This window comes from Pan troglodytes, chromosome 5 (assembly GCF_028858775.2).
Source record: "Pan troglodytes isolate AG18354 chromosome 5, NHGRI_mPanTro3-v2.0_pri, whole genome shotgun sequence".
NCBI lineage: Eukaryota > Metazoa > Chordata > Mammalia > Primates > Hominidae > Pan > Pan troglodytes.
The window spans coordinates 158,293,263-158,312,476 of record NC_072403.2 but is presented as its reverse complement, the minus strand read 5'-3'; the positions used below and the strand labels follow the sequence as shown (position 1 = coordinate 158,312,476).

At 37.9% G+C, this 19,214-nt stretch overlaps 1 protein-coding gene across 5 annotated transcripts in view; it reads right to left on the bottom strand.

The window, feature by feature from the left end:
• GRM1 (glutamate metabotropic receptor 1) overlaps positions 1-19,214 on the bottom strand; it is a 410,378-nt gene that overhangs the window by 7,787 nt on the left and 383,377 nt on the right. For 2 of the 5 annotated variants that reach the window (XM_054685492.2, XM_009451747.5), the window contains exon 9: positions 3,181-3,265. In XM_054685492.2, the coding sequence (XP_054541467.1) occupies positions 3,205-3,265 (61 nt within the window). In that variant the 3' untranslated portion in view covers positions 3,181-3,204. 5 annotated transcript variants of the gene reach the window in all.

Sequence of the window (19,214 nt, the reverse complement as noted above, 5' to 3'; positions counted from 1 at the left end):
GAGGAGGGTAGCATTTGTTTTCTCTGAAAGTGAAAATGGAAACGGAAAACGCCATTGAGTCCCAGCAAGGAGGGAATTGGCTTACCAAGAAAAAAGATTAAAAGGCACAGGCTTCGGGACAGTTCTGCTCTGGCTCCTGCAGCTACAGCTAGAACATGAGGCCTGTCAAGGAAGGGGAGGTTCTGACCCCACCAAGACTTTCCCAAAGGAATGCTGGAAATACAGCTGTCCAGATATTTCAACTTCACATTCGTCAGCCCTCTGGTACCCTAGTGCAGCTTGAGAAGTAGGTCTTGTAGAATCTCAGGCCTAGGAACTATTTGACACCAGTTGTATCAGACTTCTGTTTTCCCAGGCAACCTCGAGTTTGTCATCAATACAAAGGACTCCCACTGACTCCAGCTCCACTTCTTGAAAGCCTTCCAGAAAAATCTGCATATTTAGAATGTATTCTCAAACTTGGGGGCCAATCTGAACATAATTACAATTTCTCGCCTTTTTGACTCACCACTGGCTGTAAGGTAAAGAATTTCTGAGGTGTTTTTTAAGACAAATGCTTTCTAATTATATGAGAACTTGGTAGTTTCTGTTGATATGACATCTTAAATGGCATCGTGAATCTTAGCCTTTTCCCCTTTAATTCTACCTTCATCATAAGCTAGTCAGAGAGTCATTGGCTTGCTAAAATTAGAGAATATCACAAAGTCTAAATATGCAGTTCTTCTTTTAGGATCTTTAGATCAATTACATCCTACATCCTCAAGTTATATGACACCAGATAAAAGACAATACAAAGAAAATCAGTTTGCCTTTATTAAGTAAGACCTGTGCTTTCTTCATCTGATCAATAAAGAAAAAGACATTCAGAAATAAAATTACCTAATCAAATTCAGTAAAGTATGGAAGGCACCATAAAGTTTGTCTGGGTAGAGGCTCCACTCTCCTGAGAACATTACCCAATTTATTTCATATTAAAGAATAGAATTCTGATGGATACTAAAATTTTTCCAAGTACAGTTTGAATGGTCTTTAGTTCAACCTAATCATGATTACTGGCTGATCTAAGAAATTCTCCTACCAAAGTCTATTTAAGACAACATGTTGGTACCATGGCGTTGCTTTAGCAGAGGTATAACAAATATGATTATATTTTTTCAGGAAGTATAGATGAACTTAAATTATGCTCCCTTTAAAGGAACTTCAGGTCAAACATTATTATTTCTTCTATACTTTGTGCTACCAGAAACAATCTCTTAATAGTAAGAGATTTTTATGCTCCTCGGCTCTACCTGGAGTTCTCATAATTCACCCTGAGAAATGGGAAAACTGGTAAATTTTCCAATTTGCCAATTTCCCAACAAAGAAATGCAACTGCCATATTTCCTGCAACTGGAAAATTCACCAATTTTCTAATTGCAATAAAAATTACAGTTGCATTGCTCTGTTGGGATTATTTCTCAGGAGTAGGATAGATCTAGACAGACCATAATGGTCCAGTAGGCAGCTTTATTTCCGTCATCACTAATCTCTTTGCCTTGCCTATTCACAAAAACAGTGGGAACTGAAGGTCACAGAAGAACATATCTTTAAAAAAAAATTTAACAGGAGCAACCATGGCTAAAAATATCCAGTCTTAGTTTAGTGTATGGTGCACAGATTTAAACCTACTTATCTCTTCCTAATCCTTTATGGTCTGAAGAAGGAAAGTTTGAATAGATCCTATTCTGAAAGTTCTTAACGGCCAATCTGTTAGCTTTGCTGACTGTTACTTTATTTTTTGTCACCCACCAGGGATGTACCACATTCAGCTTTTACTTTTGCTTTTAGGCACTCACCTTTTAGTTACAAAATGTCAGTCAACTCTCCTCTCTCTCTGGCCCTGCTGTCAGGACAAGACAAGCACATCTACCCATTCCCATCAATCCTTTTTGACAGGCAGCCAGCAGCTCTCACAATTAGAATCTCCTTGCTGTGTCCTTGGTTAGACTCACCCCATGATACAAGAAACACTCAGTGCCTTCTGAGCTTGGGAGAATTACAGAGAATTCATCCAGCCACAGTAGAGTGGCTCTGACCTAGATGCGCAGACACCTCTCAGTTACTACCTGGAACACCAGCAGGACTACCATATTTGTTCCTCTAAGAATCAATATGATTTGGTGGAGACCACACTCTTTCTATTTGGGTTTGTATGAGGAATAGCAGAAAGGCAGACAACAGACTTCCCATTGCACTCCACTGAGTGAAGGGAAGAGATGTTATGGCCCTATTCACCAGCCTCCATGGCCAGGTTCAGTAGCAGACATTTGAACAAATTGGGCTCTTCTCATCTGAAGAGCTATTCAAGCCACAGACACCTCATCAGTGGACTCCCTCCTGCTGCAGGAATGTGTACCTTTGACTCTCCAAGGAGTTTGAAGGGCTGTAAAGGAACAGCTGAAAATGACCACAGACTCCGTGCACAACGAACTGAACATGGTCTATGTTCCTTTGTTAACTTAAAAAGACACTGTCAAGAGCTAAAGGTCAAAAATGGGACCAAACATGCATCATTTTTATCAGACGAGAAAATCTGATAAAAATCACTCATAATGTTAGGAAAATGACTACTTTTCCTTTTTGTAAAGTGTACTTTTTGTGGGACTCACAAAACTTTTGTTTTGTGCTCCCCAGGGTGTGGGAGGCACCCAGCAGAGGCTCATGTTGGCACCCACCCCCGCAAACTGACATGATAGAACTCTTCCATAAATTCAAGCTATGGCTTTTACTTTAGTGCAGACAGCATCATTTCAAACATTTGTGCAACCGCAAAAAGGCAAAAAAAGAAAAGAAAAGAAAGAGCTCTGTTTGCCAAGGAGAAGCTGACAAATTTCTGAAGGGGGAAAATTCACTTTCGGGCTTGTGAGTGGGAGTCACAAACAAAAGTGAGTCTCCAGAATCAGAAAAAAAAAATAGTGCATCAAAACATAAAAAAGCAAAAAGCCTAAATGAACAACTTGACAGTGTCCTTTTAAGAACGATGGACAATCAATTTAAGGCAGTCGTGCAAACCATGGCACGTAAATGAATTCTTCATTCTGATGGCATGCACCACATCTGTTTCCATGTTAGAAAGTGGAAAAACCCAGGAGAGAGAAAGCAAGGGGCAAAACACTAGATTTTCCATGCAGCTTCTCTTACACATTCACTGCAGTGTGGGGGTTTTCAAAGCTGCACATGTGCCGACGGACATTGGCTGGTGGGCGAGAATTCTGGCTGCCTCTTCCTGAAGATTGAAAAGAAAAAGACACCCAGTGAGCGAGGGGGTTATACATGTGTACAGATATGGCAAGTCCACCACTCAGGCAGTGCCTGGCCCTGAGCCTTGCTCTGTATTGCCTCCACCTCCGTTTGCTCTATGGTCCTTGCTCTGCCTGGCTGTTTCTCATTGCCAGGCTATTTCTTAAAACCATGTCAGTGGGGTGCATCTCTTTCCAAGTGGCAGATGCTTTTTTTGCTCTGTGTGTGTGTGTGTGTCTATCCCCGGTTTGCTCTTTCCCTCCACTGTTGACACCCTTCTTTATCCCTTGTGGCAGTGGACTTCATCTCTACTTACATTGATGTAGGCTGATTCTTCCCACCCTCTACTCCTCTTAAAGGAAGTGCATGAGTTTATGTCTGACACTGTGACTTTTAATTGCACTGTTAATTTTCCTGCATATTATGGCATAATGAATGCATTGCTGTCACTTCATATATTTATCTCTTGGTATTCACAAGACAGAAAGTGTCCAGTGGTAGACAGAGAGGGAGCAGCAAGAGACCCACCTGTTGAGATTGGAAGAATCTGCACACGGGAAGAATATCATCTCATTCCCTAGCTGGATGTCTCCTTATACAGCACCTAGGATAGTCTGGCTTCTGTGCCCCTTTGGCAGATGGAGAAGAGAACTAGCTAGACATGACAAGGCTGATGGGCAGCCATGGGTAGTTGGCCTTTCCATCATTTGTTGGAATAAGGATAAGTGCATTTCCCATGAGTCAGCTAGCACTGCAGAAGGTGATGGGATAAAGCTGTCTGGCTGTCATGCCACATAAGCGGGCTGCCTGTCATAGAAAAAAATTTCAGGTACAAGATGCTTAGGGTGAACTATCAGCACATGCTACAGGTGGTATGGGTGAGGCTGGTTCAACTGGGGAGAAATCTCTCATGTCAGGGGACTCTGCCATGATGCAGTTCTCTACAGGGCTCCTCAAACTCATCAATGTTCTCTACGAGTAAACATCTGACCCTCTACCCAGAAGATCCTGGTGACAACTGTCCAGGGTAACCTGGAAGAGGACCAAAATGGCTCCTGGCAAATCAAAGACCTTTTCCTTCTCTTCTATCTCTTTTTCCCATCAAAGTAGACAGACGAGTGAAAACTCGGAAGAAAGAGGAGGAAGAGGTATTGCAGGAGGAGACCATGCCCCTTCCCATTCCAAGTCTCTCAGGCTGAGGCCTGACAGGTGCTGGGAAGAAGAGCTGTGAGTTTTAAATTTTAAACAAGAATACTCTGGAACAGATGTTCACTACCTGAAACCAAGGGATTTGAACTGAATGTATAAGGCAGGAAAAGATTTTCCATAGCACATTGAATGTAACAGAGAAAAAACAAAGTTAATCCATATGCACAATTCCATCAAGTTTGGACCATTCATGAAATCATTTAAAGGTGCGTGATCTACCCAGAGTAATTTGAAATCCTCATCAAAAAATAAGAATTTGAGACACCTTGGTGTAACTTCATTATTACTGCAATAATCCATTCATTTAATAAAATTAGAAAAACAGACACTGTTTGCTATCAAACTTATCAAGGTAATATGCCCCTGACATTCAAGATGCCTACTCGAAATCAAAAGATCATTAAAACAATATAAATGTTAGCAAGGAGATGATCAGGAATAAAGGTATGTCTGAATATATAAATGTAGTGGGAAGTAATATGTAAAATGATATTCAAGCAACTTTATTTCTCATGAAAGAAGATAGAAAATACACTCAAAGCATTAGGCTTTGCCTTGTTTGCATGTTCTTGAGCCTCTAATTAACTCTACTTTTGAGGAATGTCTGTATGTGGCCTATTCAATTGGCACTGGGAACTGGGGCCCTGGCAGGACCAGCTTCACGGGCCTGGAGCCAGAACAGACAGACAAACACAATCTCTGCCTCCGAAGAGCCCTGCACTTGATATTTAGTGCTCTGTAATCATCCTCTTGAAATTCATAAAAATGTTATCTTTTAATTTGTGTTTTGCAAGTGATGGTCAATGGGGAAATAGAGCATGCGCTGGGAGATTGGAGCCTCAGTTTACACATGGCCCACATCTTGCAGCCTCCCTGCCTTTCTGGACAGGCTTTGGGATTTTCGGACTCTTGTCCCCTGGGTCCCAGCCCTGTCCAGCCTCCCACTACCTGCCCCTGTCTAGAAATCACTACCACTTTCCACCATTGACAAGGGGTTGGGCACAAGTCCCGACAAGATCAGGGTCTGATGTATGTGCCCTGTACTATCTCAAGGCAATGAATGGCAGTGGCTGTCTCCTCCCTGGACCGGAAGTGCCACTGCACTTTTGGTAGGCAACACGCAATGGCAAGCCTCTTGCACATCCTTTATCCAGATACCTTAGGTGTCTCTGCACTGTTATTGTAATACCCTTGGGAGTCACCTGTCTAATGTGGGCTGAGGCAAAGGGGACGTGAGAAAGAGAGGTAACTGGTTCAACTTCCCTATGACCTCTGCCCACTGACTGGCCGGAGGGGAACCTGGGCAGTCACAAAATGGGGATGGCCGTGTCTGGTGGGACTTCATTTGCCCCACACAAGGGAACACAGCACTAAATGAAAAATACAAAACACCATGACAGATCAAGAGAAGCTGTGGCTTTATAATGTAGTACCTTTAACACTTTACCTCTGCTTTTTGAATCAGGAGCTCCGTGTTTTCATTTTGCACTGGGCCCTGCAAATAATGCAGCTGGTCCTGCCTGCTGGGGATGTCTAATGATAAAAACAAGGGGCGGGGGGATGCCTTGACAACTTAGCAACTCGGTGTACTGACCTTAGCAGAGTCGCACAGTGTGGTGCACCCGGGCAGCATCTGTACTTCTGTGTCTCCCGGGAATTGGACAGGAAGCTCTGTGGCCTCTGTGACTTGCATTCCCTCTTAAAACCTACTCCTGCAGTTAGGGGACAGTTCTGCGGTTCCTTTGGGGCTTTCCGGCATATTGACAGCCAAGCTTCACACAGTAACTCAGTAATCCCAAAGACACCCTAATTAACTACTGATGGAGAGATTTGAAAAAAAAAAAAATAGAGCATCTCCTTTATGATCCCTTTTGTTTGGTCTCTGACTTTCACTTTGCATTGAAGTGAAACATAAATGACCCTGCATACAGACCTTGCTTTTATGAAAGGAGTGTTTTATTAAAGGTTACAGGACAAGCCATGTAAAATCTGAGGCCAGAGTGGCCATTTTATCAACTGCGTAAAAACTGAGAGAAAGTGGTTGACTTCAGGGTATTTTTAGCAATTGTAAAACCACATATTCAACCAACCACAGATTCAGCAAGCCAGAGTAAAAGCTTGGAGGGAAAATGTAGCATATGGGGGCTTGTCAAATATAAGTCCCAAATCTGTGCTTGAATCTTTTGGCAGAAGTTGTGGATTTAAAGAAACCCCAGAAGTAGTTTAGTTAGAAAGAGTCCTCTTCAATTTCTTCTTAAAGTGCAAAGGTCTCTCTCTCTTCTTTTCCCTTCTCTCCTTCCTTCTTCTTTCCCTCCTTCCTTCCTTTCTTTCCCTCCCTCCCTCCCCTCCCTTTCCCTCTCCTCCCTTTCCCTCTCCCTCTCCTCTCCTCCTCTTCCCATTCCTTTTTCCTTTCCTTTCTTCCTTTTGTAAAGTCACTGCTTGTCATACACTGATGGATTCTGCATAACTTTACCCATATATTTCCATTGTCCAAATAGTCTTCCTTGATATAACAGCCTATCTCTCTTTGAGAGATACTTAACTCAGTATGACTTTGCTTTAATATTTTATTTACATCAGGTCACCCATTCTTCACTTTCTATGTAAAGATTTATTTTTTAAATGAAGTTAGAATTTGTTACAAATAAATTTTACTCAGTATGATGTTAGCAATGAGATCTCTGGACATTGAATCAGGAGGCCTGGCACTTTCCAATTGTATGATCACTTCTTTCAGACTCAATTTTTTCATCCATAAAGAAGGATTGTTGAAAAAGTATGTGTGAAAATGCTTTCAAATAGCAAAATGCTATTCCAGCCTAATCCATAAGCCATTGCTATTAATACCCTTATTTTGAAGGATGGAAAAATAAAGACACAGACAAAAGACTCAGACATTTAAAATATCAGTGTGTATTTAGCTTAGACTTATTTCACAGGATCTCAAACTTCCCTTCACTTTACTCGTTGACTTCAGCCACTTTCCTTACTCAAGAATGTCAATAACTTCCAGTAGAAAATAAATTAAACTTTATTTTCTCTCTCTTCCAGACTTTTTTATTTGGGTAACAGTGACTTTGAATGGATTTGTCAGGAACAGGTGAGGCACACGGTCAGGTTAGCTGTCTATGAAGTTGCATGTTTTTGGAGGTTTGGAGGTTAATCTACTTTTTAGCAGAGATAAAATGTTCTATACAATTCCAGAAGGTCAGTCTTAAAAATATAGAAAGCTCACCATGGAAATAATAATGCAGCAGCTGTCCAAAGTAATCATAAAGAATGACAGCCACCACTCAAGACCATTTTAGCAGGGTACAGTCTATTTTATGTTGTTTTCATAGATAAATACATAATTTGTGCCTCTGATTGCTTTCCAAAGCCAAATGCATTTTTGCCTGTTTTTTGAATTTTAATATTTGTTTTTCAGCATTTGTTTATAGGAATGGAGAATGGAGCTCTGGGTATGTGTGTAGGCTCTCTGTAAATGGAAATTTTTTCCACCCTTCCTTTTAACGCATGCATGTATATTAAAACTCTTTTTATATATGCACAATGCAGTCTTTCCATATAGGTGTAAAATATTGCTTCATTTCAAAATTGTTAATTATTAAGATTCATAAGCTAGTAAGAGACTACAGAGAATGGTTTAATAACATTCAGTTTAGTTACCACCATAGATTTGACAAATATTAACATTTTGCCCTATTAAAATCTTCTTTCTTTTGAAAATATTAAGGATATGTTTGAAGTCCTCTGTATATTATTCTAAATATGAATCTGCTCCTTTTAAAGAGACAAATTGGTATGTATTGTCACTTGGCATATTTTATGTTGAATATGTATATTCATATGTGTTAGTAAATAATACATGATAGTGTTTAGCATATTATGTTTTATATACTTGACATTACATTTCCATTCAACAATTTCCCTTTTTGCACGGTATTATGTATAACTAGTATTATGTATAGCTAGAGTATAACTCTAGTTCATTCACTTAAACTAAATTGAACAAATACCACACTTTAAAAAATAATCCATTCTTCTACTGATGACCATTTAGTTTTTTTCCTACATTTTGCTATTTTATCAATGCTGCAATAAACATTGTTAAGTATGTCTTCTTGCACAAACGTGGGAGATTTTTTTCCTATGATATTTACTTAGAACTAGAATTGGTACATTGTTGAGCACGCACATTCATCTTTCTTATATATTACCAAATTGCTTTGCAAAGTTCTTGCACAATTTACACTAGTGTATGAGGTTTTTAGACATTCTGCTTGGTTTTTAGACATTTTTAAAATTAACTTTTTATTATGGCAATTTTCAAAGATATCAGATGTTGTTATCCTGATGCATACTTTGTAAAACATCCCATCAGTCTTTCCTCTGGTGGTCTTAGCAGCCATTAATTATCAGAGTATAGATAAATTATTTTATTATGAGACTACAAAGTGGTAATGCAATTCTATCATCCTTTTTGTATCTGTCAACTGTATTTCCCTTCTAACAAAGAACTTTCCCTCATCATCTATTTAGTTTCTCTGAGATAGAGTTCAAACAGAAAATGCAAGGCAAATAGATGATTATTTTCCTTTATTTACCAATGTTAAGAATCCTGACTTGGTTTTCTAACATTCTCCAATAGTGTATCACATGGGGGTCTGCTTCTATTGTCTGTTTCCCTAGGTTTTCCAGTAATATGGTCCTATCTCTTGGTATACCTAATAGTATTTTATATCAGATGAGACACTGTGAACATATAAAATAAGATTATGTAGAGGCCCTAGAAAGTGCTATCTTGCCTTACCATTTCCTCTCCTAAGTAGAGGGGCACTGCTTAACGTAATCCAACCACTGACTGAGCTGAGTCACAGTCATTTTGATAAAAATCAGTCTACCACAGGGCATATCCCTTCGGGACTTTCAACAGAAAGCCTGGCTGTGCACTAGTACACTTCATCTGGTGGGTCTTTCTTTATGTTCCCTGCTTTTTAAAGATTTTTCTATTTAGATTTTTGGTCTTCTGCTGCAGATAGCTTCAAAATTAGGAAAATATCTTGTCAGGGAGCCTTGATCATGTGTTTGAATGACTTTGAGTCTTCAATTTTGTCATTTTAGCTTCACATGATTACAAAAGTGTTTTTGAGCCCTCTCCTCGATGAGTCTGTCTCTCAGCACTGGAGAACTCCATGGAAACCTATTTTGTATGTCAGATGTATTCAGCTTATCTTTTAATCTTTCTGACCCACCCAATGGCAGACATCAGCAAATGTGTTGAGGGAGAAGCTGGACCTGTGGTGAAGCCTCTCTGGCCTTTCATTTCCTCACCCCAGTCCTTTGTGACCAAAAGATTTCCTGTTTCCTCTGGTCCTTCCATTGATTCTCTGCCGGGCCCAAGCCTGGAAACTCAGGGATATGGTTTGGCTCTCTGTCCCACCCAAATCCCATCTCAAATTGTAATCCCAGCATGTCAGAGAAGGGGTCTCGTGGGAGGTGATTGCATCACAGAAGCAGGCTTCCCCCTTCCCCCTTGCTGTTCTCGTGATAGTGAGTGTGCTCTCAGGAGATCTGGTTGTTTGAAGGTGTGTGGCACTTCCCCCTTCACTCACTTGCTTTCCTGCTCTGCCATGGTAAGACGTGTTTGCTTTCCCTTCGCCTTCTGCCATGTTTGTAAGTTTCCTGAGGCCTCCCAGTCGTGATTCCTGCTAAGCCTGTGGAACTGTGGGTCAATTAGACCTCTTTTCTTCATAAATTACCTAGTCTCAGGTAGTTCTGTATAGCAGTGTGAGAATGAACAAATACACTCAGCCTCCATATAGTGCCCTGAATTGGCAAATTTGCACTATCAGTGTTTGTCCCATGGAAACACTGTTGCAGATAATTGTCTCAGTTTTCAGTTCTCTTCTCTCTGAAATTTGAGTCTCGTTAATCTTCATCATTTCAGTATCTCCCTGATGCTGTAAATAAATTATCTTTGTCCTTCCTATTGTTTTTCCAATTATTCTTCTTGGGAGCTATTCCGCCACAGTCTCTTTCATTCTACCCAAAACAAAAGTCTCATCAGAATTCTTTATTTCTTAATTTTTGTCAAACCAAGGATTGTAAAATGATATCTTAATATTTTTCTTCCGTCTGTTTCTTTGATAATGTTTAGGTTCCCTAAAGGATCCTTAGCCTTCGTGGAATCTTGCATATGTTTCCTTCACAATTCCAACATGTTTGTCAAGTTCCTGTACAGTTCACATTGCAATGTAGGTGAAATCTTGGTACCTCTCCTGTGATCCTTTTTACTCCTTATATGCCATATTATTCTGCTTTCATATGCCCCAATTTTTTCAAATAATTAAGAAAACCATAGAATTTCTCATGCAAACATTACTTTTAAGCATGAAAGAAATTTTCTTTATAATTAAGCCATAAAAAAGGGATAAATTGGGACTGCCTGGGTAGGTACAAAGACGTATGGCCACTCTACTTATTATGAGTGTTAAATGAATGACTGAATAAATCAAAACAGAATATGGAAATATTCAAAATATGAATATTAGCAAGAAATAATTTTGAGCTTCTCTATTACTTTGCTAATTGAAGGGATAGCAAAAGCAATTATTTTTATTATAAATTCTTAAGTTAATTATAAAATTTAATATTGAATGTCATCATATCCCCAGGAAAATTTAAATTTAAAAAAATAGTAAAAATAATGTGTATGTATGTGCATGTATGTATACGTGTGTGTTAAAATGAGGATATACATAAAAATATCAGTGGTGATTTTTCTTTCTAGGTATAATTGGAAGTAATTAATATTAGCTTCCTTGTGCTTCCCAATATATTCCAAATTGCACACTGTAAATATTTATTATTTTTAATATAAAAATAAGCAATAACTTCTATTATAAAAATAAATTTATCATGACCTAATAATTCAGACTATGATTCCTTTTCCTCTTAGCTTTACCCCAGTAACTAAGATACTATATGGGGCTGCACACATATTTTCTTTCACTTAAAAAAAGATATAATGTAAACATTCTAAAACTGTATATTAAAAGATATGAACAGCTACTAAGGAGACATGCCAAATGTAAACGACAGAATTTGGCACAGTACTAATATTTTTAAGTTAATTACTACTGAAGTTTTTCTTACTTCAGAATTCTACAGTAGAGTACAGTTAGTACTTTTCATGTTGTAAATACATTATTTAACTGTACATACATTTTAAGTGTTTGTTCTCACATATAGGCATCTTTTCTAATGAGAAAGCAGCCACTCAAAATTAGGAGGAAAAAAAAGGTAAATCAAGTTACACAAAAGGGAAAATAGCCTGCTGTGCTTCCAGAGAGACTTTAGATGACAAACTTCCAAAGTCAGACTTTTTATTACCTTACTTTGATTTATTACAGAGGGGAAGAGAAAAGGATGATGAAAACAACTTGCCAAAAGTTAAAATTTTCACCTCAGGATGTTTTGAAAAGAAGAAATAATTACTTAGTAAGAGGCTTAGAACTGAAGATGTAATGATAATTATAAAGGACTTATAACACAAAAACCTAAATTTTGTGAGAATTCTGAAATTCTTGGCTATAGCACTAACCTCAATATTAGATGCCTACTTCCACTAACGTTTATTTTACATTAGTATTTCTCTTGAAGCAGAGGCGTTAATAGCTTCATGTCATCACACATGGAACCTGAAAAAGAACTGAATAAGCAATTATCATACAATTTCTCTCATAGTATTACAAGTGTAATCACCATAGTCCTAAAGAACATCATAGCCACATCACAGCCTATTGAGAAAGGTATTGGTTTTCTAACATCCTCCAATAGTGTTAAGTGGTAGATATAATATAAAAGGGAGGGATCAAGATTGGCATAAGAAGACTTCTGCTTTCAGCTAATATGTAGTACCCCAGGGCAAACTAACTCTCCCACTGAAAACAACAAGAAAAACCAGATAAATTTTTTTAAACCACTGGAAGATATTGAGAAGCTGTCACAGCACCAGAATGCAACGGATCAACAAATCGGAAGGAACAGGACTTCAGAGAGGTAAGTGGATCATCTTCAAGCTGTTTTTCCCCTTGGAATTTTTGATGATTCTTGATACAGGACAACAGACTAAGAATCCAGGCAGAGAGTCTTAACTAAGAGGCAAAGAAGCAAGGAAATTTTTTGATGCATTCACAGGACTGTAGACATAAAATTTTGAATTCAAGTGCTCCAAGGCAGCTAGAACTTGAGGAACCGAGATCCTGGAGAGAGGGAAGTAAAGAAAAGTGAGACTGAAACTTGGTGGTTTCCCTCTAGAAAAATTTTCATATTTATCACATTTTAGGCTACACAAGGCACAGGATACAAAACTAAGCAGTAAGCTGCTGAAAATCAGAGTAAAGTTTCTGGAAGTCTCACGGTGCTGAGGAATCAAAATTGGAGTCAAGACTTTCAAAGGATTAGAGGTTCAAGTACACAATCGGAAACCAGAATCTCAGCCAGGACCCCCGGATAGCTCTACCCCCAGAACAGGATGCACCAGGTGAAGCAGAACAAGTTTTATAAAACCACAGTCCACATCAAATCAGCTCAGTCCATAACTGGATTATAACGTAAAGGAGAAACATATGGGGATACATAGATATTGATTATGCAAATCAATCACATTAATAATAATATAAGATAGGATGTAAAATATGTATAGAAATGAAATGCATGTGAAAAAAGCACAACAGTGATGCAAGATAAATTTAAGTGTTTCATGATCCTTGCCTTGCTTGGAAAGTGATAAAACTACTAATTTATTTGAGACTATAAAAGATTAATTTTTTTTTGTAATTTCTATGATAACCATAAAAAATAATAAAAGAATGTAGAGCTAACAAACTAATACAGGAGAAAGTTGAATATTAAAATACTAGTGATTATTATTTTGATAAATATTAGACTAATCAAAAGAAGGAAAAAAAAGATAAAATGGAACATAAATCCAGTGAGACAAATAGAAAATAGTTAAGTAGTAGATATAACTATAATTATGTCAGCATTTATATTACATATAAATAAACTAGATATTCTAATTTAAAGGTAAACATTATCAGACTGAAAAGCAAAATGAAACTTATATGCTGCACATATAAGACACAATCCTTAAACATATAAACACAAAAGGTGAAAGTCAAAGGTTAGAAAGCTGAAAATCAAAGGATGGAAAATGGTATATCATGCAAGTACCAAACGAAAATAAAAGCTAGTAGTTATACTAATGTCAGACAAAGTAGACCCTGTTTCTAGTAGTCTATATATAGGACAAAGGAGAGCTTATATTAGAAATTCAGGGTTTGATTAATATTTGATAATTCAATATATTTTCCCAGTAACACAGAAAAATATAATCATTTCAACTGATACAGAAGAATCTGACAAAATTCAATGCTTATTTGTTATCAATTTCTCAGCAAACTTAAGAGTATAAGGGAATATCTTCAACCCTATTAACGGGCATCTCTGCAAAACCTAGAGATAGCATCAAACATAATGATGAACTTTTGAATAATGAAAATGATATTCTAAACCTGGAATGGCCAAAACAATCATGGAAAATAAGAACGAAGTTGAAGGACTTACACTACCTGATTTTCAGACTAAAGTTTCAGTAATCAGGTCAGTGTGGTATTTGCAAAAAGATAGATGAATACATGGATAGAACAGAATAGAGGGTTCATAATCAGGACTAAACGTATGTTCAGTTGATGTTGACAAAAGTACCAGTCATTCAATGAGGGAAGGCAATATTTTCAAAAATTGATCTGGGTGAACTGAATGTACATTTAGAAAAAAACAAAAACAAAAACCTCGATCCATTCTATTATGAACTGAATGTGCCTCCTCCAAATTTATGCATTGAAATCCTAACTCCCAATGTGATGATATTAGGAAGTGGGGCACTTAGGAGGCAATTAGGTCATGAGGGTAGAGGCTTCAGGAGTGAGATTACTACCTTTATGAAAGAGACCCCAGGGAGTTTTCCAATGTCTCTGCCAGGTGAAGATACAAAAAGAATACAACAGTCTGCGTGGTGGAAGAGGGCCCTCACCAGAACCTGCCCATGCTGCTACCCTATTCTCAGACTTCATGCTCCAGAACTGTAAAAAATAAACTTCTATGGTATATAAGCCACCCAGTCTATGAATGGCTTTGTTATAGCCACACAAACTAAGACATGTTGCTTATGTATTACAAGATGTAGTACAGTAATAATGCAATACAGTAATAATGCATTACAGTAATAAATGTAAAAGTCAAAACAATAAACCTCCTAGAAAAAAACACAGGAGAATATCTCTATGATCTGGGAATAGGCAAGGTTTCTGCACTGAACTATGCACTAACTGTAAAAGGAAAATTTATCAATTGGACTTCATCAAATTAAAAACTTTCATTCATCAGAAAATACCAATAAGAAATGAAAAGTCAAAGACTGAGAAAAAATATTTGCAATAAATAAATCTGACAAAGAATTCAAATCCAGATTATACGATTAATAATAAAAGGCAGGCCAGGTGTGGTGGCTCACGCCTGTAATGCCAGCACTTCGGGAGGCCGAGGCAGGCGGATCACGAGGTCAGGAGATCAAGACCATTCTGGCTAACAGGGTGAAACCCCGTCTCTACTAAAAATACAAAAAATTAGCCAGGCGTGGTGGCGGGCGCCTGTAGTCCCAGCTACTTGGGAGGCTGAGGCAGGAGAATGGCGTGAACCCGGAGGCGGAGCTTGCAGTGCGCCGAGATCGTGCCACTCCACTCCAGCGTGGACGACAGTGTGAGACTCCATCTTAACAACAACAACAACAACAACAATAATAATAATAATAATAATAAAAGGCAAACGGCCCAATAAAAGAAGAAAGAATTTGGATAGATATTTCACAAAAAGATGGTATATAGATGGCCAATAAACACATAAAAAGACTCTCAAGATCATTAGTCATCAGGAAAATGCAAATGGAAACTATAATTAAATACCTCTACATACGCATTAGAGTGGCTAAAATTTAAAAGACTATCAACACCAAATGCGTCTCATACATTCTTGGTAGGAGGCAGAATGACAAAAATATTGTGTAAATTTGTTTGGCAATTTCTTATAAGTTAAACATGCACCTGCCTTATCATGCAGCAATTTCATTCCTAAGCATATAACCACACTAAGTGAAAATATATGTTAATAAAATCTTGTGTATGTATGTTGATTGTACCTTTATTTGTCATAGTGAGAGTTAGAAACAACCCATATGTTCATCACCAGAAGAATAAACATTGTGTATTCATGCAATGGAACATTACTCAGCAATTAAAGGGAATAAGCTCTTGTTACATGCAAGAACATGGATGAATCTCATGTTGTGTGAAAGAATAGAGGCATAATAATATCTACCTTATGATTTCATTTTTATTAAGTTCAAGAACAGGCAAGATTAATATATGGTGCAAGAAATCAGAATAATGGTTGTCTCTAATTGGAGAGCAGGATAGATTAAAAAGGGACACTAGGAAACTTTCTAGAGTGAGGGCAATGTCCTAGGTTTTGGTTGTATGTTGGTTTCATGAGTGTATTACACATTTGTAGAATATATCAAACTGTCATTAATATCAATGCATATTATTGTATATAATTATACTTCAATAGCATGTACATGAAATGAGAGAATAAAAAGGATTAGAGAAAATGTGTAAAAGATGATTTAATATATAGATACTAGGAATTCTTGACAAAGAAAACTAAAGCAAGGAAAGAAATGCTGAAGACTGTAATTCAAGAAAACTTTCCTAAAATTAAAAAAATGTAAATCCATGTTAAAAGAGAGCATTACATTTCTAAGAATATTGACCCAATACAATCAATACCAATAATTGTTCTAGTAAAATCACTAGACTTTATAGAAAAAGAAAAATATATTTTGGATGTCTAGGAAAAATCAGTAAGTGTTTTATAAGGGAAAAAAGATTATTATCAGATTTGGGGGCAGCAAAGCTTTTATACTAAAGGTAACTGGAACAACATATTGAAAACACTTCAGAAAAATAAAATGTGCACCCTGAATTATATCCAGCAAAATTGGCTTTTGAGATAAAGATTGTAGACAAAATGTTTTCAATAAGCAAAATCTAAGTTTTAATCCCATGAACTTTTCCTGAGAAATCTACTCTAGAACAAGATTATAAGCTTCAGACTAGTGAAATAACTAGGGAGCCATCATCATAGGAACAGGAGGTAAGTGTTAAACATATCCTTAATTATAGAACTAAGATGAAATAAAAGTTAAAAGAAAGATGGTATTGTACTCAGATAATGTAGATATAGTAAAACTATTTTAAAAGGAGGAGATGGGAAGGTAGTATGAAATTTGTTTTAACTCTTCTCAGTAATGAGTTGGTAGTGGTAGTATTAGTAGTTATTCTAGGACATTTGTATGACTATCATGGAATAATAAAAATATATACTTATGAGATATTCTGACTCTCTCATCTGTTTTCTTGGGAGTTAGGATTCTTCCTGTGGGAGAAATGAAATATAGATGTAGTACATGTTAACACATGAGCCGTCTATGAATTTCTGTCAGAAAAGCTGAGCACAGGTATAATAAGGTAGGCTTTGGGAAACAAACTTTGAGCTGATTCTTAAAATCTACTTACTACATAATTCAATATCTTAGAACAGTATGATGCCATATGAATGTAGTATGTTTATGGGTAGTGTGATAAGCAGAATGTGGGTATTGTCGTCTCTACTGTAAATGAACTGAACTCTACAAAAAAAATGTGAGAAACATGGTGAGCTGCTATGAACCCCAAAGACTGCACATTCTTAATGAAGGGTTTTCCAAGGGCCAGCCAGGATCTGGCTCTCGGTCTTGCTGTTGTCTTTCCCACTACTCACCTCTCAGGTCAATCCTAAATGCAGGGCTTATTTTTGTCTGCCCCTGAAAGAACGATATGTCAGCTAGGATAAGACTTATATTAAACAGTTCATGAAGTAAGATTGTCACATGCCAGAATTCATTCCACTTTCATTTGCAATGGAAATAACATACAGCGTTGACAATGCTGCAACATATATCAATAGACTTGTAAGGGGAGACAAGACTTGACCATTGCTTGTTCACAGGGAGGAAGAAGGAGGGGATGGAGGGTTACAAGGTTCAATAGTTAAACATTTGATGGCATCAAATGAAGACAGTTAGGTTCATCTTAAATTTGTAATGAACCCATTGGTCACCAAGCCCTTCACCCACCTCCACCTTACAGAGATCTGTGGCCATTTCCAATGTTTTCTTGGGTGACTGCTTGTCTCTGCTCTCCTCCTTTTCCAGATCAGTCATGTTTTAGCATGTTTATACATTTATTCTGGTGATAGTTCAACTTTTATAGGTCTTGGAGCCCAACAATCCTGAGGCAAAGGCATGTCTCTGTTGGCTCTGTGTATATCTTAACATTGAATTTTTTGAGCAACTTTACTTTTACTTTTGTTCTTACTTAAGTATTTCTCTTTGATCACTGTCTTCATCCCACCTGTCAAAGCCACAGGTCAGGCCACTGTAATCTCTTCCCTGGACCCTGTACCAGTCTCCTCCTGGAGCTCAGGCTCATATCTTGCTCGTCTCCTAAACATCCTCCATACTGGGGGTACAGTGATAGTTCTGAAACACACATCTCACCAATCACATTGCACACTGCTCTGTGACCTGAGTGGATTCTCATTGTCCAGAAGATAAGGTCCAAGCTCATAAGGCTTCCTCTAACTAGTTCTAAGTAATCTGGCCCTAGAGGCCTGTCTAGTCTTGTCTCACTATGTTTTCCTTCTTACTTCCTCTGCTCGAGGCATCCTGGAATTGCTTCATTTCCATCATCTGTGAGTGCTTTTTTTCCCGTCTTCACATCCAGATTCCCTGACTACTCTAATCCATCAGCCTTCTTCCTTTCCTAACCAACCACTTCTCCTTCTTCAGAAATCTTAGCTAGGGTAATGCTTCCTGGAAATATTTCCAGCATTCTTGGACTGGTTGGAGACTTCTAATAACACTCCCATAACACCCGTACTTCTCATAGAAACACTCACTATGCTTGTATTGTCTTGTTCAATGCCCAGTCTACTAGCTAGATTTCAGTTTCCACAAAGTCAGGAGCCAGATCTATTTGTTCACCACTGCAGTTGTCCCAGTGCCTGACACAATTAGGTGCTTGAAAGTTGTTTATTGAATGAATGAGTCAACAGTATTTATCTTCCGGATCTTAAGAGGTATGTTTCAGCCGTTGAAACCAAGCCTATAATTCTAACCATCCTAGCAAAAGTGATTTTATACTAGGATTAGCCCTGAAATAACTTTTGGCTTCACATACTTGAAGCTAAACAAACATTCCTTATAAGGAATACCAACCTACTGAAACCTTTTATTTTTTTCTTCATTTTCCTAATAAGCTGAGGTCTTGTTTGCCTCCAAATCTCTTTACATCGTGGTCCCTCTGCCTAGAATACGCTCTCTGCACTTCCTCCACCTTAACCCCCCTCTTTCTTAATCTCCTTCTTGGTCTAGCTAATGGGAACTATTGTCCATAGAGCTTCGTAGACCTTCCCTACCTCCAAGGCCTTTACTAGAGGCCCTCTAGGTGCCTCCCAAACATTCCCTACTTCCTCTGTTGCAGAACTTCACCTTGTCACAT